The 27,155-nt window shown below is 38.2% G+C and overlaps 1 protein-coding gene across 2 annotated transcripts; it reads left to right on the top strand.

Annotated features, from left to right (window-relative positions):
• The first annotated feature begins 1,801 nt into the window (after positions 1-1,801).
• LOC145988333 (uncharacterized) lies at positions 1,802-25,970 on the top strand. 2 transcript variants are annotated; one of them, XM_083123200.1, is made up of 7 exons: positions 1,802-1,875; positions 8,250-8,368; positions 9,812-9,907; positions 11,545-11,758; positions 17,474-17,658; positions 23,434-23,814; positions 25,692-25,970. In XM_083123200.1, the coding sequence occupies exons 1-7, from the start codon at positions 1,869-1,871 to the stop codon at positions 25,872-25,874; spliced, it is 1,185 nt and encodes a 394-aa protein (XP_082979326.1). In that variant the 5' UTR covers positions 1,802-1,868; the 3' UTR covers positions 25,875-25,970. The 2 variants fall into 2 exon arrangements, with proteins under 2 accessions (XP_082979326.1, XP_082979325.1); XM_083123199.1 differs by lacking the exon at positions 1,802-1,875 and adding an exon at positions 2,193-2,220.
• The last annotated feature ends 1,185 nt before the right edge of the window (positions 25,971-27,155 follow it).

Genomic DNA, 27,155 nt, shown 5'->3' on the forward strand with positions numbered 1-27,155 from the left:
AACACTTACTGAGCGAGTCGGCTCCGTATACCATTTCACATGCTTGAGAATACCCACCCATGTGTCATTTTATTCGCCCCATACATTTTCGTGAGGCGAAGTTGTTAGTTTATGAAATTATTACCCGTTTCGAAATTATTATCATTTTACGTGATACAGGGCTACACTGCACACACACATACTCATTCATTCACAATCAAGAGGTCCCGGGTTCGTTCCCTGGTGAAGGCTCATAGTGGTTCGGATCTCACTTTAAGCTGTAGGTCCAGTCCCGATTAGCCTTACTGTGCATAAAGTGGACTTAAAACACCAAATCAATCAACCGATCATTCATTCAGTTTAACGCCCTCGTCTTGTAATCAAGGGATCCGGGTTCATTCATTTCAAATTGTCGAGTCGATAGTGGTTAACCTTCGATGTCGCCCTCGAAGTTCCCTGGTTCGATTCCCGGCCTGAGCATGGGTGTTCTCTGTAGGTGTTGTTTCATCAATTTCAAATTGTCCTTACTCATCGTTAACCAAACGTGGCAGAACAGCTAGGTAGTAAAAATAACAAAAATTCAAATACAATTTTTTTTAATTAAAAATTAACTGAAAGTGGATGAGGAACGGGAAGCTCTGACGACCCCAGGATCCTAAATTTCTGCACTCTGAGTTCTTTGGGGGGTGGCGAGGGATAGTGGCGAAAGTGACTTGTCCTTACTAAAGCCATACGGTCAGCACCTAAGTCAATTTATACTCAGAAACTCATCAGGGTGGAAGGGGTGTATGGCTCTTTCAAGAGCCACCCAAATGCGAACCTCTCTTTCACACTGGACTGTTTTTTGCTGACTAACGAGGTTCTGGTGTCTGGAGCCAGTATAATCCTATGTGGGGTTCGTGTTGTGTCCTGTCCATTTATATTGTGATTGTCCTTTTATCCATTTAATCTTATCACCGCTCATCCTCATCTTCGCGATTAGTTAAAAGTGGCAGAAATGCGAAGTAAAATAAATAAAATCAATCAATCGGTTATCAGGGCTAGTTTATTTACATACAATCTGTTAGAAGGGCTTAACCAGTCTTGATTAGGCAGTTTTTACGCAAATTCGCCTTAAATCTTGTCGAATTCTGCAACATGGGCATTGGAGTACGCAGCAAGGTCCGTTAACTTGTTTACCGCCTGCTTTTGGGGGGGAAACTAGCGATCTGCGAACCTCGGTACGCAGGATTTTTTTTTCGAAGAAAGCTGGAATTGTAAAATGGATATTACAGAGCTGCCTTCTGGGAGAGGGGGGGCCTTGATGCACTACAAAATATAACATAATTATAATTGTTAACCTTTGTCTTATGGGCTGTTCAAAACAAAAAATGTAATGCGAGTAATTTGCTACTTTCATTTAAAATTTTTGATTTTTTTTTAAAAAAAATCGGAAGGGCCTGTAGTCCCATCAGCGCCCCCCCCACACACACACACCCCTCCTCTGCATGCGCCAGTGAACATGGTGTTCGAAGCCCGCATCTAAGATTACAAAAGAAATGATAAAGTAGTATTGCGATATTCGAGTCTGTAATATGTCACCATACGCCACTGTCTGTTGCTAAGTGCGAGCGAGATTTCCGGTCTAATACTAGACGTCCGTGCTCAATTACCTCACCTGACACCATTAGATTTGTTTTCAGGAAATTTCCGAACTCTTTGTCGATTTAAACCAGTTATACAAATAACTTCTGATCTTTGTAATGTACATTGAAAGTACAAACATTGCGTTTCACCACCCGCGAGACGTCACATGAATATAGCCTCGAATGCAGTGACCTCTGAGGTGTAAGAGCAGAAGCACAAACAGAACCTCTGGAATATAGAAGGATTAGTCACACTTCGGCGCTATGGCAGGTAAGGTTGGATCTGTGCTACGTAGAAAAGGCCAAATGAGTCTTTCAATGTTCCTTTTAAACTCGATGATTAATTTGTAAATTTTGCGTAGTATAAGCAACGGAGTTAGCGGTAATACGAATTACCTTTGAAGGAAGCAATAGATGACGCTCTACTGTCAGTTTCAATTTTCGTCGTTCCTAAATGTTTTAGTGTGTGTTTAAGTAAAATTCTCGTAAGGCAAAATTAAGAATATTTGAGATTGATAAAGTCTTACTATGCCCTTCGTATAATGCTGGTGTGCACACGGTAATAGATATCAAATGAAGCTGTCAAAACCATGGAAAATAAACATGCACATAAAGAGTAATTATAGTGTATTTTTACAATTAGTTGTTTTAATTGGAAGGATTGCGTAGACAATACTCATTGTATTGCTACAGTTTATAAAGTATTGACTGAATTTAAGTGTGCTGTGTATAAACATCGCTTGATTTTGAGTTAATGATAGAGTTGCAGTCGTGTTGTGCTCCATTCTTACTGCCCACTTTGATCTTTGTCAACACATGGAAAGGTCTAAAACTTCCAACATCGCATTTCGTTGCTTTTGAAACAGATTCATAATCTTACTTAGTTGACAGGATTTAAATGTTTGTTCTTGCCAGAATGCGTGTAATTGCATAGTTTTTTTCCTTCGTATTGCAAAGCAAAAATGACACATGTCGACAAATTAGGACATTAGAAACGATATGCGTGGATTTCAGGTTACGTATTTTGAGCATAGGCGTACGCAGACAAACGTATTTGGGGGTGCCTTGAGGGAAGTTTCAATTGCCTATCATGTAACTTTACGTTCCTTTTTAACGAACTGTTGAAGATGAAATTTTACTATTATAGTCTGAGTATTCGTTATCACTTTAGCACAGGGTTTCCTATCATTGTGACGATATTCATATTTAAATAATGAAAGTAAACAATTGAAAATCAATATTGATGCAGAATAACCAAACTAAAACAAATGTAATACAACACAAGGCTAAATCTCTGCAGTTCAATGTAAAAACTTGGTTAAATCTACTATGTCCACCAAACTAGACAAAAACTCATAATTACTATTGCAGTTATTAAAACACTATTACTATCACTTTATAAATTGTACAAAGCCTTTCCATGAATCTGCTTCAATTTTTTCTTGTGGGTGCGGTTTCGGTTATCTACTTCAATATTATTGTAAATAAAACAAATAAGCCTTAAGTTGAAGGTGGCATTAACGATAGCTGTGTTAGGGAGAGAAATAAGTGCGGGAGCTCTGTGCGGTTTATAAAGTTAAAAACGTCCAGTACGTGGTTACAGATTATAGTAAACAATTTCGAATTGTGTGGGAGAGAGAGAGAGAGAACGGATTACTTTAAATGAAACTAAATTCCTTCCTTTTTAATAATATTTTCATTATTTTGATGTAGTTTCTACCTTTGTTAGGTACCCATGAACCCCTGGCAAGCACCGTGCTCACGCCTATAATTTTCTTTGGTAAAATTTTCGTATCCGCAAAACGTATTTCTTCAATTTTACAGGTGAAAGTACTTACCGAAATAAGTTTTTACTGTACGAAATTCTTGGAAATGATTTTTTCCCCCTCGCTTAATTTTTTTTCCGGTAAATCATGTAATTTTCGATATTAATTTCACTATGATGCACGGAATCTGTTCCCTTGATGTCAGTCTACTACGTGAACCAAATTTTTGCGTTCGTTTCATGACGTAATATCGGGTCAGTGTTTTAAACCACGCGGTTTTGTAACTGTGTAACAGTTGTAGAACTTAAATAAATGAAACAATTTTAACTATATTTGCCTTACCTAACCTAACCTTGCCGTGCATGGTTCGTGGGGTTTTCGAACCGGAAAAATATTTTTCTGATTTTAAAAAATAATTTTAACTGTTTGCCTTACCTAACCTAACATTGCCGTGCATGGTTCGTGGAGATATTTATGAATGGTTTGTGGGGCTATCCGTGCATGGTTCGTTGGGTTTTCGAACCTGGAAAAAAATACAAAATGAGTAACAGGAAAGTAGGTATTTTTTATGAAGAAGGTTGCAACACTGCATAACCACTAATCACGGACAACGTAGTCAAGATTTCTCCAACATATCGCGTGTAACGCAAGCTAAAGCGAACAAACAAAAATTTGATTATTTGCGTGGAAAAAACGAAATGACACCTTCAACAATCCTTAGGAATGCAGAATACGTAAGTACCAATGTGAAAAATAAGAAAATAACTGAATTTGAGACGTTCGGCGGTTACTGAAATTTTACTCATACACAAATACGGACTCGAACCCAGAACCGATAAGATCTAGATAAAATCATATCAATACAGGGCAAGTGCAACATTAATAATCCGGATATGTTCGCTTCTTCTACGTTGTTTATCTTCAGCTTTGAAATTCGACCTTTCTAGTTGTCATTCAGCTAGGGACTCGGATAACATTGTGTAAGTCTTGATAACTGAGGCAGCGGGGCGATAAGGCGTTCCGTTGTTTGTTCTTGGCAGGTCTGTATCTGGGCAAGAGTAAAGACCAGTGGCTTTAACGGGGAACAAGAGGATTTATAAAATTCGTCCCCTAGGCTATCCTTTGTTTTGGACCTTGCCAACATTATTATTGATTGATTGGTTGAAATTTTTTGTCAATTTTATGCACAGAAAGGCTAATCGGGACTGGACCTACAGTTTAAAGTGGGATTCGAATCACTGTGCCATGTGTCTCCATCGGATATCGAACCCGGGATCCCTTGGTTAAAGGGACCAACATTGTTATTAATATTGTTCTGAACAGTTTTGTTATGCATGCTCTGTACTAAAAATACTTGTAAACTTTAAAATCTAAGCACATAGCATTAAAAATTATTCACTAAACTTCGATAAAACAGTACACTTAGATTTAACAAGAGAGCACTCACTAAAGAGAGTTTCCTTCTGGCTTTTATGGAGACCTGTAGCCAGAATTTTATATCATCGGGGACTTTCTCCTGATCACCAGCCGTCATCTAAAGGCGAAATAGTGTGGGTAGAAGCGCTGAAGACGAATTTCTAAGTATATTACAACGGATTATACGTACAAGATGTTTGGTCCTGCTAAGGAAGTAAATTATAACTATAATAATAATTATTAATATAGTAATTACAACTATACACTATTAAATTTTGATATTTGAAGGATTTCGAGGGGGCTTCAGCCCCCGATCTATCCTCCTGTCTACGTGACTGCTTTCATGGCAGCAATTTAGACTAGACTGTGAATTTCTTGCAGGACATCAGCATTCGCTGTGAAGGATGCCAAACTGGAAAGTCTGCTCGACGTTGAATTTCTGAGGCAATGTTAATGTTTTAGGACTGAACAACAGCTCTCCACTGGCATTTCAGAACAATCTTGATTTCAACAGTCAATATCCCTCCACTTGACTTAAAAATGTTAGCATTCAAAATATTTACGTTAATTTTCTCAGAGGAAACATTTCCTATATTCAAGCACAGTTACGTAATCTCCTGCGGCTTCCTTTGCCTCCCCGATGGCGTAGTGGTAAAGTTGTAGCCTTGTAATCAATGGGTCCCTGTTCGATACCCGGTGGATGCACATAGTGCTTCGGATCACACTGTAAACTGTAGATCCAGTCCCGATTAGCCTTTCTGTGCATAAATTGGACTTAAAAGCAACTCTGCTTCCTTTGCAGTCTGCCTGCCATACAGACTTGCACTCAGGTTAAAATACAGTACTGAAAATAGGGTTATGGTATAAGAAGTTATTTAAGAGCTAGAGTCGTTTTCACGTTCGGAAGACACAATGGGCTCTTATGGGCAATGCTTTTCTTATGGGAAATACGAGCGCGCTGTTGTCAAATTTCTGGATTTACAAATTTAGCTTAAGTAAAATCGGTACCTGCAGTTTTCAGGAAATTTTGTAGAGAATACGATGGTGAACACAAAAAACTGGTAACTTGCTTACACAATTTTAGATAAATTAAAAACTTAAATTTTCTGTGAAAACACAATTTTTACAGTTTTCATTCCTAACGTTGAAACATGCCGTAAAATTGAAGCTTTCATTATGAAAAAAATTGACACTGTTTAATTGTCATAGGTGACGGTGGTACTCAGAATTTATCAATACTTTAAAGCATATTTGCATTAAAAAGTATTCAAATAAAGTATGTGGAGATTTCTTATATTCGTGCAGTAGAAAATGTCGTCGCTGGCCATTTTTTGTTCCGTAATTCCAAGTAAAAACTTCCAGCGACAAAGTTGTGGAGAAAATAATGAAATTATTTTTTATAACCACTCAAAGGTTCCCAGAAATATTACTTCCATGCATTTGGAGTTTCTTTTTAACCCGAACCGCGCGCGAAGTAAGGAGCCGTTGTCTGGCGATCTTGAGCTGACAAACCGCAGCATTCCGGCTAATCACCACCAAGTTTTCGAGTTCTTTTATTTCCATTCAGTAAAAATATGAACTTCATGCTGTTTGTTATAATAGAATTGAAATTACTTAAATTTAATAATTGACAATTATTTCCAATGCTGCTGTTGTGATCAACATTAGTGCTGTCGCAAATACACGTTGTTTTCGTTTACATTACTGTCGACATTAATACTGAAATGAAGATCACCTTTCAGTTTCCAACGTACACATAAATTCATAGACACCATATTAACCCTTGAAAGGCTTTCCAACACGTGACAAAATATGGGGCTTCAAGATAGAAATATGACATGCCTTGCTTGAGTCATTCACGTCTTATCAGTTCACGTGGGCCATAACTCATTTGTTTGTTTGGGTTGCAACTTAATCTAACCCATGTGCCAGGTTCCCCTTACTTGAGTGAGAGATCTGTTTTGGTATGTTTAGACTTTTTCCCTCTCTCGAAAAAGTGTTTTCAGTTGTGTGATCGCTGTGATTTTTACTCTTTCTTAAGAAAAACTAAATATGCTGACCAAGGCAGTAATTTATTTTATTAAAAACATAAACTAACGTTTCAACCTTCTAGCAAATATAAATTACTGGCTTGGTCAGCATATTTAGTTTTTCATAATCATGGAAACAAGGCTTAATGGTGTTACTTTTTTAAGTGATTTCTGAAGTGTCATATTCGTGCATTACACTCGCGTGTGTAGTGATCGCAATGGATCATAGTAAAAAGGGTAACTGTAACGTTCACAGTATAATATTAATATTAATAATTACATATAATTATCATTATATATACAAAATATGTAACACCTTCATTGTGAAGGTAGGTCAACATTTCCGGGCGACATGAGCTAGCGCTGTATTGGCAACACTGTGCGGTTTCTCCATAAGCGCCGTTCTCTCTTCTGAACGTGAAAACTACTTTTTTTTCTAGAAACTACTTGCTTCTACCTCCATGGAGTAAGCAAGTAAAAGTACATCACATGTTGTTTTATTTCGCTAATGTCTCGAGATGAATCGATAACAATGTATCGGTAAGTATCGATTGAAATTTTCTCAACGATACCTTACGATATAATTGTCTTTGAGTCGCTAGAACTGCGGTCAGGAGCAGCATTTGTCCTTTTGAAAAGTACGTTCACCCTTGTGCTGGGAATCAGATGATTAACAAGATCCAAGGCATGGGTAAAGTGAAACCTGAATAGTCGATAGTCTGTCAAGACTGCCCCCTTTTAGATTCAATTTTGTGCACTCCCCCTCCCCTTGGACTTTGCAGGCCCAGGGCTATAGCCTATTGGCAAATCCCTCCCTGACGGTAATCAATTTTCTTAGTAGGATCTCTTTCGGATTCTTTCTCTTTTCCTCATTACCCATAATCTTAATCTCTCCCTCTATTTTTCTTCTCTTTATATTTCTCACCCTCTTCGCTATCTTCATTTATTTCCATGTTCCTTATTTCTTGCTCTGTTTTTCCATAGTTCCTCCAGTTCCTTTTCTTTCATACATTATCTGATTTGTTCCTTTTTTACCTCAGTTTGTTTCTTTGCTTTCTGTTTTCCTTCGTTTGTCTTCATTCCTTCCTCAGTTTCTCTTTATCCCCCTTCCTCGCCTATGTATTTTTCCCCTCCGTATTTTTTTCTAATTTCTGTTTTGTCTCCCTTTCTATTCGACTTTTCTTTCTTCGTCTGTTTCTATATAGAAATGCGTATCAATTTGTCTAGTTCTTTCTCTTCCCTTTTCCTTTATCCTTGTTGCTTTTTATTGTCTAATTGTAATTTGTTAGTTCTTCAGCAAATAGTAGTTCTTATTGTTTCTGATTAATTTAGTAAAATTTATGAAACTGTTAAAATGAAATATAGCAAATATAATTCTTTGAATGGAGGTAAATTGCATATTTGGAGATTCTATGATGATAATTCCTTTCCAGGTTCTGTGCTACAAACTCTGTTTATTCTGAGCCTGAGTTCAGCTCTCCTCTCGGCGTATAAAGAAACTGAATGGAAAACAAAACTGAAGAACTCTGTCAACTATTACTGTAAGCAGATGGTGAGTAGCAGTGACGTTCTCAAATATTTCGTAGAGTAAATATTCCCTTTTACCAAAGTATTTCTATATTTTACAATTTTCTCCTGTACATTTTGTTTCGAAATTTTGGCTTTCCTATGTGAAAGCAACTCTAGAATCGGTGGTGATCTTGCAGCTGTAGGTACATAACTTTGATCTTTTCTATGGCGTGGAGACTGTGGGGGTGGTTTTAGTAGAACACTTTATTATTATACCCGACATTCAGTTTCAGTCAGTACTATTAATAATTTTCACTTTGCGTGCAAGATGTCGGTCAATTTAAATTGTTTGATTTAAAACTTAATTTGTTATGGTATTATTCCTTTACCACACTACTTCAAACGGTGGATCCCTAGAGATTTTCTGGCGGATGGTCACGAGGATTTGAGATAATTACAGGTGGATTCTATATTTGTGATCATGGTCTAACCATTCTTAACCCATCTTTCTTTCCGTGCCCTTAACATTCTTTGCTTGTTTAACCCTCTTGATTTACTGATTCCGAAAAAATCTCTTTGGGTAAGCTAAGACTATTCCACAGTGGGCTAGTCTTTATCTTCGCCCACCCTATGGTGGTGCAGTCCACTTCGAATTGTTCAAAAGAATTATTTGGTGCAGTTCCTAGTGGGATTTCAGGATTTTTCACATTATTTTCTCGATATAAAGCTGAACTATAATGTATTATTCATCTATGCAACTGATATTGTGTGTTCCATGGACACTGGCCTATGCAAGAGTTTCTTTTCAAAGGGGGATGGAACAGCAAAGGTGGATAGTACATAGCTGAGTTCTGCGAGTTTCATAATTACCATTTTTAATGTTCATTTTGAAAGCTGTTCAAATTCCAAAGAAATGAAGGGTTGTTAAAGGTCCAGGGACCCATAAATTCTAATGGGTTCTATTGGGTTTCGCTGAAGGACCGGAAACCTTTTTTTCTCGCACAATTTAAATTCGGTCCAAGTTGGTATTTTTTTCATTGAAAAAAGGTTCCTGGACCGTATTTAAATTGATCTGGTAAAATGGTTGAATTGAAACACTTTACAGATAAAAAGGTTCTTTACGGTCCAGAACCAATTTACGCTTGCTGATTTTCTCTCCTGGCCCGGAATTGAATTTATTAAACATTTCTGAACCTGTAACAATCAGGAGTCATTTTAAGGCGGGGTTTCAGTTACCACTTTGATATTTCCCGAGTTATTTACTGCTTTCATCTGAAAATTTTGATATTCTGAAAATGTTGGGATGGGCTGTAGCCTCATCAGCACCCTCTGCGTACGCCAGTGTCCATGGGATGAGTGGTTCCCTCTGAACCACCCTAAGAACTAACCACCTCAACATTGCAATTTTTATCAATGTAGTTGGTATGTTGAAAACCACAAGAGCTAGGTTTGTAATGTAGTTATGAAAATATTTTAATTGTTTCAGGAACCATTGTCATGGAAAGCCTGTGGGACCACTCCAACGATGAACCTGGATTACCTTCCTCCTGGTGTTGCAGGTTTTGGAGAATTTCCGTGGCAGGTAAATACTCTTTGGCTATATTAGCTATTCAAAATTTCGAAGCACAGAGGTTTTCATAAATCCATTGTTTCAGTGTTGGCTTTGCTACAATTCTTTACATATTGGAGAAGGAATATTTTAGTAACTCTTTTAGGTTATGTATATTTGCTAAGATTTTCTCATCTTTTTTGCTCTGAAACATGGGCGTCATTTGGGACCTAATTTCTTTTGGGGAGGGGGGAGGAATGGAAAAGTTCTCCATCTCATAAAAATAGCATCCAGGATTATTTAGTTAATTTAGTTAATTTTCAAATTCAGGAGGTTATCAAAAGTAATTTTAACTTGTAAGGTTTAATAAACATGAATATTTGGGGTGGGGGGCTAGTCCCTGCCCGGCCAAGTTACGCATATGCTCAGAAATATAGCTACATTTATTGTTTTCTTATCCGCTCTTTCGAGCTATGGTGGTAAAAATGTAGAAAATAAGGGTTCTCGATATTAGCTTCGTGTGTAAACCCAGGCCTGTCCGTTTGGTTTTCTTTACCTGTCTAGATATCTTAGAAAATGACTTATATTACGGTTTCAGAGTAATCGTGGGGCCAGTCTTTCCTGGCAACAAGTTCGGTCAGAATGCAACCTGAACCATTCCTTCTCCCCAAAATAGGCAACGATTAGACTGGATTGTTCAACAAACTAACACACTATTCAGATGTTTTCCAGTGAGAAGAGTTTTAGTTATGGATTTGAAAGGTCGTATCCAAAGTCAGTGTTACACTGCGAAGGGTGCGAAACACCACGAGTGGTTGACGAATGAGGATCAGTGGCGGATCCAGTAATGGCACTTGAAGGGGTGATTTTCCAGTGGAAGTTCATTATAACAAATATTTACATAGTTTTTACATAAACAACGTATACCACTACTCTGTGGTCTACAGGGATTAACATGTACAGGGGTGAAGTATGGATACTGGTCCGAGTAAATGTTTTTCTTCAATCATTACCCACTGCGATACGACGAAAAGCGTGAGAACAGAGAAACAAATATACAAATATTTTCTTCTAGAATCTTGTCGCACCTTTTGAGACAGTGTAAATTAATATACATAAAGCGTTAGGGTCGTTATTTATGTATTTACTTTTGATTTGAAATGTAATTATTACCAGAAGACTTCAACACACAATTAGGAACATATAATAATAATTTACATTCGGCATTAAAATATTTACAACATATCTTAATAACCATCCATGGTGTTCTACACTAATTAAAGTATAGCTTACATATAAAATACTGATACAAATAAGATATACATTACATATAATGCATATAAATACCTAGCCTAGGTACCTAGGTGTGGCGATCGCCTCCAACCGAACTCCTCGTAGATGCGCGCTAGTTAACAATATAGGAAGACTACAAAAGAGAGAGGATGAGACACATGGAAGCGAGCTAACGAAAGAGTAATAAAGAAATATGAAGAATACGAAAAGAAGTTGATGTGTGGTGGATAAAAATAAAACTAGAATAGAGGATAAGTTAAGGCGATTTGTGAAACTACATGCATGATCTTTCAAACATGTCCGTTCTTCGGAACCCACTCAGAACCTAAGTAACCATCTACGCAAGATTCTAATCCAGAGCTTTTTCTACGATGCAGGCAGCCGTGATAGACACCAACGAAGAAATGTTCATATGTGGAGCAACACTTGTAAGCCCGAGGCATGTACTGACCACTGCTTCCTGTGTGAAGGACAAGCCGTCTAGTGAGCTGACCGTGAGGCTAGGGGAGTGGGACATCCTGAGCAACGACCACCCGGCAGAAGTCTTCAGCAACGTCGAGTTGCCTGTCTCCAAGAAATACATCCATCCAGGTTAGTCTCCTCCATATACAGGATGATTCACAAATAACTAAAATCTATCTTCCTTAAGGTTGAAAGGAAACTTATAAGCGCGAGTAATTTTTCACTATAGCCTCACCTTTTTACAACTAGGTAATATTTCCTAATAGCATTCGTCAACTTCCGTGGAGGTGTGGTTACTGAGCGGGGTACGTTACCAGACGTCCACGTTCGAAACCTGGCATGAGTATGGGTATTTTTTTTCTTTTTAGTGTTCTGCATCGATTTAATCTCATCACCAGTGACGGCGCTACAGGGGGGCAGGGGAGGCGGACGCCCCCAGTCAGATACTTTGCCCCCCGTCCGGCCACCAACTGAAGTTAATGAAATATCAAATAATAAGTTCATTTCTAAGAGTATGGCAAATATCACCTTTTCTAAGTGGTGTATTCTGCATGATATCACTTCTCCTGCCTTTAATACCAACATAACTACTAAATATACATTTGTTTTAGTATATATACGGTATATGTGTGTGACTTACGTTCAAGATTCGAGCGCCGCCATGGACATAGGCGATTTCTCATTCATTTACTATGTCCTGTAATCGTCCGATTAACCTAAGTTTTAACGAGTTTTAAGAACTGGAAGAAAGCGTTGAATGTGGATTGTTTTAAAGCATCACGAACATTCTGAGGACCACAAAATATTATCTGTAGAACGGGTAAATTATTCTAATCGTGGGTCTTTAGTGACAACGCTATTTAGTAAAATACATTAAAGGTGACTCAAGATTTGGTTGGTTGGTTGGTTGGTTGGTTGATTTGGTGTTTTAAGTCCACTTTATACACAGTAAGGCTAATCGGTACTGGACCTACAGATTAGTGTCCCCACCGGGTATCGAACCCGGGACCAAAGTTGATCCAAGAAAACCGACACCACATGTCAGTTCTTGTGGATGCATTGCGGGTTCTTACTATCAGCGACTTGATTTTCGAGTTGATGAGTCTGAGGCAAACCTTAACAAGGGAATTTCTTCGATACTCTTGAAGTTAATTTGAAAATGAGGGGATATTATTCGGAAATGTATTGAACTTGAACCTTAAAATGCAAATTACACTCAAAAATTTGATTCAAAACAAATTAATCTGCGTAATGTCCACACTTATTCTCAGCAAAATAAGCCAGGAAGTGGATCAGGTGTAAGTATTCGCACTGATGTCAGATGAAACAAAAGACATTGCGAGAAAGGAACATGACATATTTGTATCGCGGGCAGGTAAAAGAACGCTTTTTAGGATTTCACTCTTCAATCATTATATGCAGTTTCGCTCTTTCTCGTACATATCAAAATCGAAGAACTTCTTCCCAAGAACTCCATAGGTGCCTGTAAATGTGTAGCACAAACATACGTTGGAGTGGTAGAGTGAGAGGTGTACCAGGGTCGAAATATTTCTTGAATTATGAGATAACTGTAACCTTTTTCAGATTTTTATTCCTTTGATAACGTTTCCCTGAAAGGTAAAACGCAGATTTTGCCCAAAACTCTTCAGCGTTACGAAGATGGAACAAAAGTAGTCCACTTAATGTTTTTTTCTTCGAAATCCTAGGAAAGTGTAAATTGATATTTCACAAGGTTCACACTCTAGTTGTATTCTCTGTAACAATTCCAGTTCCCAATGCAGCGTGTGAAAGAACCTTTTCCTTTTTGAAACCTTGAAAAGCTTTGCTCGAAACAAGATGCTGGATACCAGCTGCCTCATTTGGCTGTCCTTGGTATTGAGAACAAATGTCAAGTCCTGGACGTACTGAAGGTAGGCAATGTGTTCTCCAAAGCACATACTACAGCAGAATTCTCCTACAGGAGAATTGCACTTCACTAAGTGACTTTCGTTGTTTCTAATACTTAAGAAGATTCATATCTTCCAACGTCATGTTTATTTTGCAAAAAAATTAAACTCTTCGAAACATTTTTTTCGACATTTATATTATTATCTTATAACTTTGAATATTTATATCAGTAGTTTCATCTCAAGAAAGACGATGAATTATAATATTATAAATGTCTTCCAGTACGGAAATAGGCTACTAGAAACAACGCAACTTGCGACAGTTCCCACGAATAAAAAAAAAGAATTAATGCCTTTATTAAAGCAAATCATATGGAGATAAACTCGTAATCAAGAAGTAAATTTAGGTAACGTTCACTCGGAATAAAATACAAGCTCAAAACACCATACATGAATACAGTATAATGATTATAATAATAATAATATATTATTATAAGCATTATTACGGCAACATAACTTCCTTATTTCAGAACGCAATAAAACCCATGTTATGAATTAGAATTGTTGAATTTTTTTTTTACACTGTAGGTACATATCTCAAGTTATGTTTCACACAGTTTTGAAAATCATATCAGGGAGGTGACGCCCCCATTGTCCACTGAAGAAGCCGATTTCTTGCGTTCTTCATTACCCGAACCAGCATATCAGCGGGAATGTTGGCAATTTCTTGACGGATGTAGGCCTTCAGGTCTTGGAGGGTCCTTGGACTGGTAACAAACGCGGGATTACAAAAAAAATAGCAAGGTGGTCAAATCGGGGTAGCATGCTGGCCACTGGCGATAACAGAACATCCGTTCGTAAAGTAGGCCTCGACGGCAAACGCACGCTCCTCACTGTTCCAACGCATGATGACTGACCGGGACGCAAACGAAACTTTAGACTCGCGCCTGTCGAATGAGACCACTCCCGCCCCGCTACGACGTCTGCAGGTTGCATGGCGCGCATTTCAAAAAAGGAAGTTACGTTGCCGCACCCTGTATATAATATTTACATATAATGTTTTTTTAATTTTAATGTGACTGCCCCAACAATATTTTGTCGCCCCCCCCAGTCATTTTTCACTGCTCATCACTCGTACTTGGTTCGTAGTTAATCGAAACTTCTGATTCGATGCAGTTATAATGCACTAAAAGAGAAGTGAATGGAATGTTCTTTTGTAATGTAATCCAAATTTAATACATTTTATTCATTTGTGTCTTTACTTTCCATGTATTTACCGGTTATACCTCTTTAATATTTATTAATATTCTTGTTAATTTCTTCGTCTGGAAAAGGTTCTCTCAAACTGCAAGTAAATGAGTAACGAACAATTAGGTAATTATGTAACATGGCATTTGCTATATTCCAGAAAAAGAGGAAATCACATTCTAAACCTCAGGATTGTCTAATTACACTTTACCAAATCAGTAACTTACTATCCGTGACAAAAATATTGAGCCCTCTGTTTGCGTGCTTGTAAAATTGAACTCCGTGGGTGGAAGAAAGTCAAATATACCTCATTGGAAAGCTTCAAGTATCTATTTTTTAATAAGTCCTCTATAAATTATTCTTCGTTGCATTTTTGTATTATAATGAAAAATTCACTAAAAAGTGTAGTTTTTTCTTCCAGTTTGCAAGAACGGGGAACTTAACGTCATACAGTTCATAATCCACAATTGATATAATATTGAGATTTTTTGTACGTGAAGACGGATTGTTCTTGCATCTCTGTGGAAGAAGTCAAATACAGATCTTCACTGTTTCAAAAATAGAAATTTTAGGCAAACGTGAAATCTTGAAATGCGTAATTGCAAATTAAATTAAATTGTAAAAAGCCGTTTATATGACACATTTGATCCAAATCCAGAAGTTTAACACGTGTATCTCAGGTATGACCACAGATATAAATTATTATTGACCACTCCTAATAATGTAAACGCGCGGATGACGTATGGCGAGATGCGGCCAATCTGACTCCGCGGGCTGCAGGTGACTTGCACAGTGTTGCCGCTTCGCTGCAGCTTCACGGTCCACGCCGTGGGAATAGTGGAAGTGCCAAAACATTGTTGCAGTGTAAAATAATGAATAAACAATTTATCATATTATGATTGAAAGAAATTGTCTTTGTATACTTTAGTAATTGTTATATTTTCTAGCTTTTATCCAATCTTTATACGAACGTCATTTTCTCCGTATCTGTATCATTTTATGTCGCTCATTTAAAAAGAGTAAGTGCAACGATGAGCTTGATTTGATGAGGGCAATGAAATATCTTACAAAATATTCAAACCCGTGACTTCTGGCTTCGCAGTCTCCTCTGTATATAAAAAAAAAATAACGTGCCTGCGATGTACAGCAACAGCAACTTCATAGTAACAAAGGAAAACTGTTATTACGTATGTGTGAGAGTTCAGGCTATATGTTAGGAACGCAGAGTGATAAAAGAAAATCTGCATTCGTCAATTACAGCATCTGAACAATGCTTATCTGTGCACAACAATTCGCTTTGTAACCGAAACTTTCGGCTTACTTTCATTGTCAAAGCTGCTGGCTGAACGCAGAGTTTAAGGGTCTGCCGGCGGCGTGTGGCAACAAAGCGCACTTCCTCCTAGCAACGAGACTAAAAACCCGCGAGCCGGTTGCCAAGAGAGACAATTGTCTGTAGTTTTCAATTCGCAGAATATGAAAAGATAAGCCATAAACATTTCATTTTTATTACATGCTCGTTTAGATATGCATTGCATCGCCATTGGGCTGACCATTACAGAGATTGCAACACTGTTATTAAACATTAATATTGGCTGTTCCACAAATGATAGCAACATTATATGTGGCAGAGATATTTAAACCTAAACAAGCTTCAATTACAAGAAATTTCATATTTTTAAGACTGGTTTTCAAGAAGCTACACACGATTGAATTCGACTTACATAAAACGCACACAAAAAACTACTGTTACGAACATTTTTGTTTGAATAGAGAACAGACAGATCTAAAATCAATTTGTCTTTTTTTTTTAAAAAAAAAAAGTAGACACTTGTAACTTTCCAATGAGGTATATGTGACTTTTTCCCTCCCACGGAGTACAATTTTACAAGCACGTAAACAGAGGGCTCAATATTTTTGTCACGGATAGTAGTTACGTTCATAAGAAAGTTTACAGAATACCTGAATTTTATCTAATCGGTTAATCATTTAAATATGTATAAAAACCTGATGTATTTTAGTTCACCTTCAGTGACTGGTGCATTTAGTAGACTTACTTTTATACTAGCTTAAGCTTGGGTAGCCTTGTAATAGTTAAAGTTAATCATTACGAGTTGGGAACTTTTGGTTCGAACCTGTTGACGACGTGTTACTTAGTGACTGTCAGCAATTGGATAGAGCTCTCGCATTGCTTTTGCAATTACGCTAGATACTTATTTACTGATTATCAGAACACTGAAAAATTTCGCGAATAGTCTTCAGTCTCGTACAAATCGAAAGTTTCTGAAATTGTATGAGCTGAAAACAATTTCTAAATGGTTTCTAGAAACACATAATAAGTATGCGAACACGTGTGTTCAGAAATTATATTAGAACATGGCATATTTTTTGAAGAAACTCTGGATATACATTATATTGCACCCTATTACTTGAAGACAATTTCAGTGCGTTTAAGTGCTCAGTTTTAAAATGAAATAGAAATGTTTTAATTTTCAAATCACACAGTTAAATATAAATTTAAAGATAAAAATTAGGAAACAATTGCTAAACTGAATCTTCTACAGTTTAGACTTTATGAATCCATAATTCTTTAGTGACATACATTTGCAATGGTTTACAAAACAATGACAAACGTTAGCGAAACGTAATGCTTCAACTACTGCCATCTGTGGTTTGATTTACAAAACATTCGGTTATCTTTTTTCCATTTCAGAATACAATACATCATCTTGTGATGACTCAGAAGGCTACAACCTGGCTCTTCTGAAGCTGAAGTACCCAGTATCCTTTGAGAACCACCCTCACGTGCTTCCTGCGTGCTTGGCTCCTTCCACCTTTCTCAACTACACGGACTGTTGGGTGGCTGGGTGGAACCAGTCCCCACTGCTCAACATACAGGTGAGTCAGTCTACAGTGGAACAAACGAAAACAAGTGCCACAGATATAGATATATTGTAGATACTATAATACATTTATCTGTGCTACGAGGGTCACTATTTATATTTTGAGCCTAACAATGAAAAAACAGGAATTTGGCATTGCTTTATTGTTTTTCGAAGTATTCTTCTTTATGGTCAATACACTTTTGCATTCGTTCGAACCATTTGTCAAAGCAGTTTTTCCAATCTTCTTGAGACACCTCCATAATATGGTTTTTGAACGCATCAACGGCGTCTTCCGCCGACGAAAATCATTGTCCACGCAATTTATTCTTGACATTCGGGAACAAGAAGAAGTCATTGGGTGCCAAATCAGGACTGTACGGCGCAGGCACGTATCCAGGAATTCCTTTCGGGGGGGGCTCAACACCTATTTTTTAAAGGGGTATAGTAAGAACCTCACACTTGTATGTTTAAGACCAGTGGTGGCAATTGGGTTCAAAAACGGGGGGGGGGAGGGTGGTGCAAGGAAAGTTTATTTTCTCTTGGTAGACAAGGCTTAACATTAACAGGGCATAATATTGAGGCAAAGAAATGGCGAGCAACTATCCCTTAAATCGTCGCCACTGTAAGGCTGTCATTTTAATCAGATCGTGAAATCTGAACATTTTTTACCACTAGACTCCTCTGTTTCCATGCATTAACATTGTGTGCCGGAACCATCTCAGTATGTGTGTTTGTCCATTTCTTCTCATCAGGCATAAAAACATCTATGGTGTATTTGAGTGTTTTTTACGAAGCTGTTACACATGCATGGGATGGTCAATCCACTCGACAACGCGAGATTCAAATTGTGGGCTGCCAACTGACGCAGACAGCTCTCGAATATTTCTCTCTGATTCGAGCCTGAACACCACTAACGTGTCTTGTCCTCCAATGTTTGCAGCTCTTATAAAAGCCGAAACCTACCAAATTGTTCAGATTCAAGCCTTAGCATTCACAAGTGTTCAAAAATGACTGTCACAGCTTCCGCTGTCTTGTCATAGTTATATCGGCACGAAACAAAGGAAGTCTTCTCGAATACAGCTGGATCACGAAACAATAAATGCACAATGAAACCTTTTGTTCCCAACACATCTAATGTTTCGTCTCCCAGTATGATCAAATGCTTATTCATTTATCTCCAGTGACGTGCCCAAGGGAGGGTTGGTGAGGTCATAACCCCATTTGATCCAGTATTCCTTTTCTTTAAAAAAAGAAGAACGTCAAAGACAGGAAAAAATTGGCAAAATCAGGACTGACCACCAAAAATAGTATGCGTAACCCCTCTCCCTTCCGAAAATCCTGGGCACGCCACTCTTTATCTCGGACACATTTTTTAAAATCAACTCACCAGAAGTTTTTATCATTCCGTATTGGAGATTGAAGTAAGATGCGTTCTTCCTGCAGTTTTGGATATGATCCTTTGCGGTGCTGTCTGCCTGCCTTCACACCTAACCTTAAAAAGGCCCTAATTTTCCATCCTTGTGACTTCGATTTTGAAGACTTAGGAAGGTTTCAGACCGAAGGAAAAGGCGATAAATGTCCATTGGAATGGGCCAATCAACAGCAACGTTTCACACCGCAGCGACACAAAAGGCCTCACAAACCTAATTTCGAATTGTGAAATCCTCAGGCGACACGGTGTGAAATCTCCCATATTAAGCCACTGTCATTGTCACCTCGAAGTAGTAGCTCTTGTTGACCACAGAAGAAAAAAAAATCTCCTCAACCGGTGGGAATGCTCCTCAGTTTTATTTTGTCTCCTATATTTTCTGTGCTTGTTCACTATACAGGCAACACCTTACGATTTCATATACACAGGACATGTACTATGTAGACATTTTAACGAAAAATCGGTTGAAGTCTAGGATGGCTAGGTAGCTCAGTTGGTAGAGCCCTGATTCGGGTCCTGGTAGAGCCTGCAATTTCCGCCTAAAATGTCTACCTCTACATATGCAACATCTTCTTGCTTTCTCTTCTTGACATTCATAAAATTTTCGGCTGTCTCTTTATGGTAGTTAAGTGTTTGAATGTGTTTCGAACCCAGTAGTATTTTTTTTATACCATGAAATTCTCGGACTGCATATACGAAATTTAGTTCTGGCAAAACTAAATCATCACTCAAAACTATGATTTTCAGTTGATCTATGCAGCTTATTTCTGTTTTAATAAACCACTCCAATATCCGGTACTGCTGAAATATTCACTTCAGAGAGAGAGAGAGGGGGGGGGGGCTTGATCTCTTCAGCCCTCGACCCGAACTAGCATTACACTGAGGTCCCAGAGGTTCTGCAGTCGTCAATGTCTTCATTTTCCGAATCACTATATCTTATAAAGCAACCAGAGGACGCTGACTGATCACTAATCGAAAAATTGAATCCGCGTATTTATATCCTCATTATATTCTAGAACGTTCCTCAGATAAAACGATTCGTTAATATTGCCAGTAGTTGACTCCTTCTCTCATTCAAGAACGTACCCTCTCCCGCCTTCCAGAGATTTGATATTACAACGAATCGCCCTACGTGTGGCGCTACCTTTGTTGTGCAGCTTCCAAATGCTGACAAGTCTGTCTCTACATAGTGTTCAAGTGCGCTGCGACAACACCGAAAGCGCAAGAAAAGTTTACGTGCAATATTATGAACAACATGGTTATAGAACATTCTCCGTCTTGCCTCGATAATTGTCTCTCTCCTTAAATCATCGTCACATTATTATAAGCCAAAAACCTAATTTTATCTATTAAAAAATAAAAAATAAATCTGGGGGTGGCTCGAGACACCTCAACCCCACCTTGCATACGTGCTATTAACAATAACAGGGTTATATAACATTCTCCTCTTGTCTCGATAATTATTTCTCTCATATTTATAAATCACATTATTCAAGACGCCAAAAATCTAATTTTATCTAGTGTAAATTGAAAAATTTCCTGAGGGGGGGGGCTCGAGCCACCTCATGCCCACCTTCGATACGTGCTATTAACAATAACAGGGGGTATAAAATATTCTCCGTCTTGCCTCGATAAATTTCTCTCCTTAAATTATTTTCACATTATTCAAGAAGCCAAAAACCTAATTTTATCCAACTTAAATTGAAAAATTTCCTGGGGAGAGGGTCGAGCCCCCTGTGTCCCATCTTGGATACGTGCTATTATAAATAACAGGGTTACGGAACATTCTCCGTCTTGCCTCGATAATTATTTCTCTCCTTAAATTATTGTCACATAATTTTATTTCACACCACAAGAAACCAAAAACCTCATTTTATCTAGTGTAAACCTAAAACTTTCGGGGGGGCTCAAGCCCCCTAAGCCCCCCTCTGGATACGTGCCTGGTACGGCGGATGACCCATCAATTCGATTTTTTGACTGTTCATAAAGTCGGTTGTTAGACGAGATGTGTGACAGCTGGCATTGTCTTGATGAAGAATGATCCGACGGCGTTTGTTTGTTTTCCGTATTTGACCGAAGACCTCTGGCAAACAAATTGTTGTGTACCATTCAGAGTTGACCGTTCTACGTTCCTCTAAAGGCACAGTTGCCACATGACCAGTTTTCCCGAAAAAACAGACTACCATTTGTTTCGATGTGCTTCGAGCGCGAACAACTTTTGTTGGATTGGGTTCACCTTGAAACACCCATACAGTCGACTGCTGTTTACGTTCCGGCTCATATGCATATATCCATGATTCGTCACCTGTTACAATCTTATATACGTCTTTTGAAGCACCACGATTGTATTTATTGAGCATTTGTTTGCACCAATTGACGCGAGCGTCTTTTTGAGTTTTTGTCAAATTGTGTGGGATCCAACGAGAACATACCTTTCTCACAGCTAAATGATCATGTAATATTTGATATATGCTGGTGGAACGAATGCCTATGGTTGCCTCAATCTCACAGTAGGTCACATGACTATCTTGCAGTATAGGTTTTGCACAGCATCAATGTTTTCTTGAACAACAACTGATTTTGGACGACCTTCGCGAATCTCGTCGGTGAGCGAATGGCGGCCACGATTAAATTCGTTATACCAGCGTTTCACAGTGTCAAAGGATGGAGCTTCATCGCCAAATGTGGAAGTAAGTTGATCGATGCACTCTTGTCTTGATAGTCCACGTCGAAAATCGTAAAAAATCATCGCACGAAAATGTTCACGAGTTAATTCCATTTTATTGTTGTGGCGCAATCTCCAAGGCAACATAAAGAACACAAATCAAGCTATTGACAAAACATTTGAAGTACGTTATGGTCAATAATGCCAGACGATTCCGTGCAAACGTCAAATCGCGCCTAACTTCAATCAGTGTTGCCAAGGCTCAAAATATAAATAGTGGCCCTCGTAGTACTTCCCAAAAAGGCTTTAACACCAACAATGCACAAGGTTAGGCACTTCGATGACCGGGTGGTTTTTCCTTCTCTCGACAGTGGAATTAGTCTTCTATAGACAGAAAGAGCTTAAAAAAAAGTCACGTGACTAGTTATTAGGCTGGGTTTTGTGCTTCGGCTCCACTGTGGGAATAAGCTTTTTGACTTGGGGTATGCACTCGGTGGCGTATTTGTGACTTTATTTAGGGAGGTAGGTTTTTCTGGGTAAGCAAATTCGTATACATGTTACCAATCGGTAAACTAAACCATTGCCTTGCGGTTTTAAGTACCAGTACTCAGAACATTCTGTTGCCAAATTCAACGTAACTAAAAGTTTCTTGTGAGCACTTTAATACATGTAAAATTTGAGCACTATGCCATGAAAACTCAAGTGGAAGACGGCTGCTGTTGGCTTGGTGAGGTTGGCCACTTACAGAACGGTGCGTCCTTCTTTAATCCACAAGGCTGATTACTTTTCGGGAAGGAAATCTCTGAGGAATGGACCATTAATGGACATGAATGATCTTTCAGTTATGTTTACCATGGGCGTCGCCAGAAATTTTTGCAGGGGGGTCGGGCAAATGATAAAAAGTTGTATAGTAGAAAAATTATAAGTATTATCACAGTTATAAATATCATTATACAATAATAAATATTATGAACTATCAAAAATAAATTTTATTCGAAATAATATGTAAATGGGGAGACTAGATCCACCAAACGAGTGAATACCAGCACAACTACTTTCCATTATTTATTTTGCTATTTTATGCAGTTAATATCTATCTAAAATGCATTTTGATATTAACATTTGCACGTCTCGTTCAAGAAAAGACTTTCAATGTTTGGGGGAATTTATTTTTCATAAAGTTTGTTGTGACCTACTGTAATTACATGTATTAGAATTTTGAAATCTGTGGAACTATTTGTTCTTTAGATGAAATGGTAGAATATATCCTTGTTCATGTATTTTTCATTCAATGTTTTCGATCCAATGCATTTTTACATTTATTATTCTGTTTCAATACTAACTAAATGAACTTTATTTCTGTTCTTAACAATGAGTAACAAACTTTCGGCTTTCATGTATCTTGAAATCAACGATGTCAATTACCAGGGGGCTCGACCGACCCGTTCGACCCCCCCTTCCCCTCTCGACGCCAATGTTTGTTACATAGTTAAGACATGGTATATTATGTGCTTTGAAATATTTTTATAGGGGGGATAAAATCTTTTGTGTGGGGGGAAATCCTCTGCACCCCGTTAATTCACACACTGTTCGGCACATCGCAAGTTCTAGAGCAAAGTCGCAGAACAATAATAACACATCCTGTACTAGTACTTATACAGAACAATTCAATTAATTTTAACATTTTTTTTCAGATGTCTCCACTTGACGGGAAACAGAAATGCAAAAAGCCTAAAAGCGAAGAGAAGAAACATGAATCTGCCAAAAATAAGAATACTGAAGACGAAAAATCCAAGAAAGGCAACTCCAAAACGTGCGCAGTCATCTCCAAAATCCTGGACGAGCTGGACAAGTCTTTCCCCAATCCCTGCCTGAAGCAAGAGAAGGAAAGATACGTGTCTGCATGGCACGGACGGGCGTCGGGGATCGAACCCAAGATCTCCAGTCGGCTGCTGAGTAAAGCAAGGGTCGAGGTGCTGGAGTGTGAAGATTGTTCTTCGCGGATGTCGAAGGTCTATCTCGAACTGGAACCGGAGCAAGTGTGTGCCTTCGGGAAAGCATCTTCACCTTGCGTGGTAAGTTTTTACGTTTGTCTTTTATAGTGAAACACATGCTGTATTGAGCAAGTATAAAGACACGCCTGTCTGCATTGTCTACGCCTATAATGGGCGTAGATTACATTGGCTCATACGTAGTTCAGTCTACGTAGATAATATAAACTACACCAAGAATTAATTTAAAATTTTGTTTTGAAGGAAACTTGCTGGTTCATTTCGAGCTTTAAATAATCCTATTTACAACAAAACATTTTCGCACTCTTACAGTCAGTTGTAACAAAGACAAGACAGATGGCAGTAATGAGGTAGAAGTAATATTTTTCTCAGTTTCTTAGTGTTTCATAAATTGAATTTGTTTCTCAGTGGAACAATGTACGTAGTTTTAAAGAAGAATACTTCCAAAATCTGAACAATTGAAACTCGGGATAATTCAATTTCACTTCCACAGTCACATTTATCCTCTTTACAATGAACTTTATGGATTATAAAATCTACTTGTATCACAACGCAAACAACTCACGATAATTTTTACTCGTATTTGTTTCTTTCAAATTCTACAATAGAAGGACAATGTCTAATTTGGTTCAAGTGCAGAGAGAGACAGATGTAGGGGAAGGTCCTTTGTGTCCGTCACTGACAATGACTGGAATAGGAAGTTGCACTTAATATTTTTCCTTAGCTTCACTAGTCTTAAGTATTGAATTATTTTCACAAGTGCAGGACTCCTTTGTCGATTATGAAAATTCAAACTTTCAACTTTTGAGCGTTCGAACACTAACATGGTAACAATTGGCTAATGGAATATGTATTCTCCAAAGTAGTTTTAAAAAAATCTTAATCGATTACGACTGAATGTGGAACTTTATACGTGAACCAGGAGATTGACAGCAGGATGAAAAAAGTCTTGTGATCAAACTTGTTAAGTATACTTTCTATCTTGCCACCAAAGTTCTTGGCCTGAAATTCCGTTGTGGGCATGGGTGATCTTTATCAATTTCCTCATCTATCATCCGCTTTGTCACGATCAGTCGAAAGTGGCGAGAAGCGACACTAAATATCAAAAATACATATAGTTTAATGAACATCGCGATTAGTGTCATTTATTTTTCAATTTGAGATATAATTTAAAAAAAATATTTTGTTTCCAAAAATAATATTTTGTCGCAGGAGCAAGTCTTTAGAAATGTTCATTCATTCTAAGAATTTTATTTTGAAACACTAAAGAATTTGTACAATTTCGATTTGCCATATTTTCCCCCAATCTAGTTTACTAACGAAACTAGGCTCTCTCGTATCGATGTTGGACTTCGTTCTCGTTCGAGGCGAGACCAGTTATACTTGTAGTAGTTCAAATTCCACTTGAAACTACAGGTCCAGTCCCGATTAGCCTTTCTGTGAATAAAATGGACTCAAAACAATAATTCAGGAGCCGCGGAGGTCTAGTCGGGATGGCGTGTGACTGAAATGCGGAAGACCCGGGCTAGTTCCCCGGGGTGGGTGATCTAGGGTCGGAATTTTCCTGGCCTTGTTCCCGCATAAAATGGCTTCAGGGATCACCCAGCCTCAAGTCAATGGATACTTGTGGCAACCCTGTAGGGTAAAGGCGGCCGGAGCGTGGTGCTGATCACACCACCTCCAAAATGGCAGATAACGTGAATATGTGGTGCCCTACCCGCACATCCCCTAAATGTGCCTTCATGGCACGGTGCTATATGCACAGGGAAATTTATAGAAAATAATAATTCAATTCTAGCCCTGAGTTCCATTCGCATGGTACTATAATAACGTAATAATGCTTAATTGATTAATTTACAAATGTGTGTGCATTTTTATTTGCCTAGTTTTTATATGGCTGATCATCGTAGCCTCATATTGAAGAATTTTGTGTATTGCAGGCAGACATTGGTTCATCGGTAGTCTGCAGCGTTTCTCACATGAACTACAAAGGAGGCCAAAAGATGGCAGTAGCAGCACTTATTACGCATACTTACAGATGCTCAGATGAGGAATCAACCAAACCAATACTTGCACTTAATCTAGAAAAAGGATTTGATTTTATATGCCGTACTATTGAGTGAGTTTTTAATGCAGCTATTCTTCCTCCATAGCATTGTGACATGCCATGTTTGTTAATGTAAAATATTTGCTTTAAATAAATGTTAATTGGAAAAGTATGAATAAATTAGTAACATGGAAATCATTATAATGAAATTCTAACTTTTGCTTTCATAATTTAGTCCTTTGACACCACATCGTAGTTAAATATATCCTGTTCCTAATCAATTCCTATCATTTCAAATCACTAGTCAAAATATTTGCATAATATTCAAATACCGACATTCGGAATACAAGTGGCGAGGGGGCATGTCTTATTACTTTATTTAAAAGTACATTTAAATATACTATGACCAGTGGCGGCGATCAGGATGGCGAGGGGGTGCAGTTGCCAGCCGCTTTTTGCTACTTTTGCCATCGCACTGTACTAAACCTTTTGTATAACAGGAAATTAAACTGTCCTTGCCCCCCCCACCAGATTTGGGAACCAGTCGCCGCCTCTGATTGACATTTGCAATAACAATAACGTATGGTGAAAAAAATTTGCACAAAGTTTGCAACCCTGCGGAACTGGCAATATTGAACACTGACACAGCATTTGAGCTGTGTTGGATTGTACGTCTACCAGTTATGTAGTGTGAAGAGCAAGAGAAGGTTGGTGTAAAAACAAGTCAGTATGGAGCTGAAAGAAGACGACCGTCGGAAAATGATCGTGCAATATTGGACAGAGAATCGTGATGTTCGAAAGTCCGAGCTTGTGAAACATTTTTAACGTGTAGGATTTTCCCGTCGTACGGTTTATAATATTGTCACAATTGAAGAAGGTAATCAATGTGGAAAGAAAGCCGGGCAGTGGACGGAAGTCGAAGTTAAATGAACCCAGTGTGTTGCAACAACTGCGACGTGTTACTGCAGATAAGGTGGCAAAATCCTACCGTGAGCTTGGTAGGATGTTTCAGTATGATAAAAACACAGTGAAGAAAGCATTACAGAAGATGGGGATACGGAGATATAAACGAAAAACTATGCCAAAAGTGACAGCAACAAGTTGTCCAGAAACAGCGTGTACTAACCCTTGTGACAAAAACGTTCACTGCAACAAATGACGTGATTTGTATCATGGACGATGAGACTTATTTCACCCTAGATGGCAACGAGTGGCAGCCAAAAACCTACTATGATCCTGGAACTGCTGCCGTGCCCGATCCAGTGCGTTTTGCTGCCAAAACCAAATTCCCACAGAAGGTGTTTCTATGGCTTGCCATGAGTGAGAAAGGACTGTCGAAACCTCAGTTTTTCAAGGC

Source organism: Lepisma saccharinum, chromosome 5 (assembly GCF_977018435.1).
Source record: "Lepisma saccharinum chromosome 5, izLepSacc3.1, whole genome shotgun sequence".
NCBI classification, from domain to species: domain Eukaryota; kingdom Metazoa; phylum Arthropoda; class Insecta; order Zygentoma; family Lepismatidae; genus Lepisma; species Lepisma saccharinum.

Coding starts and splice junctions, on each gene's coding strand:
- LOC145988333 (XM_083123199.1), top strand. Junction 11,759..17,473: donor CAAGAAATACATCCATCCAG/GTTAGTCTCCTC, acceptor TTTCCATTTCAG/AATACAATACATCATCTTGT. Junction 17,659..23,433: donor CCCCACTGCTCAACATACAG/GTGAGTCAGTCT, acceptor ATTTTTTTTCAG/ATGTCTCCACTTGACGGGAA.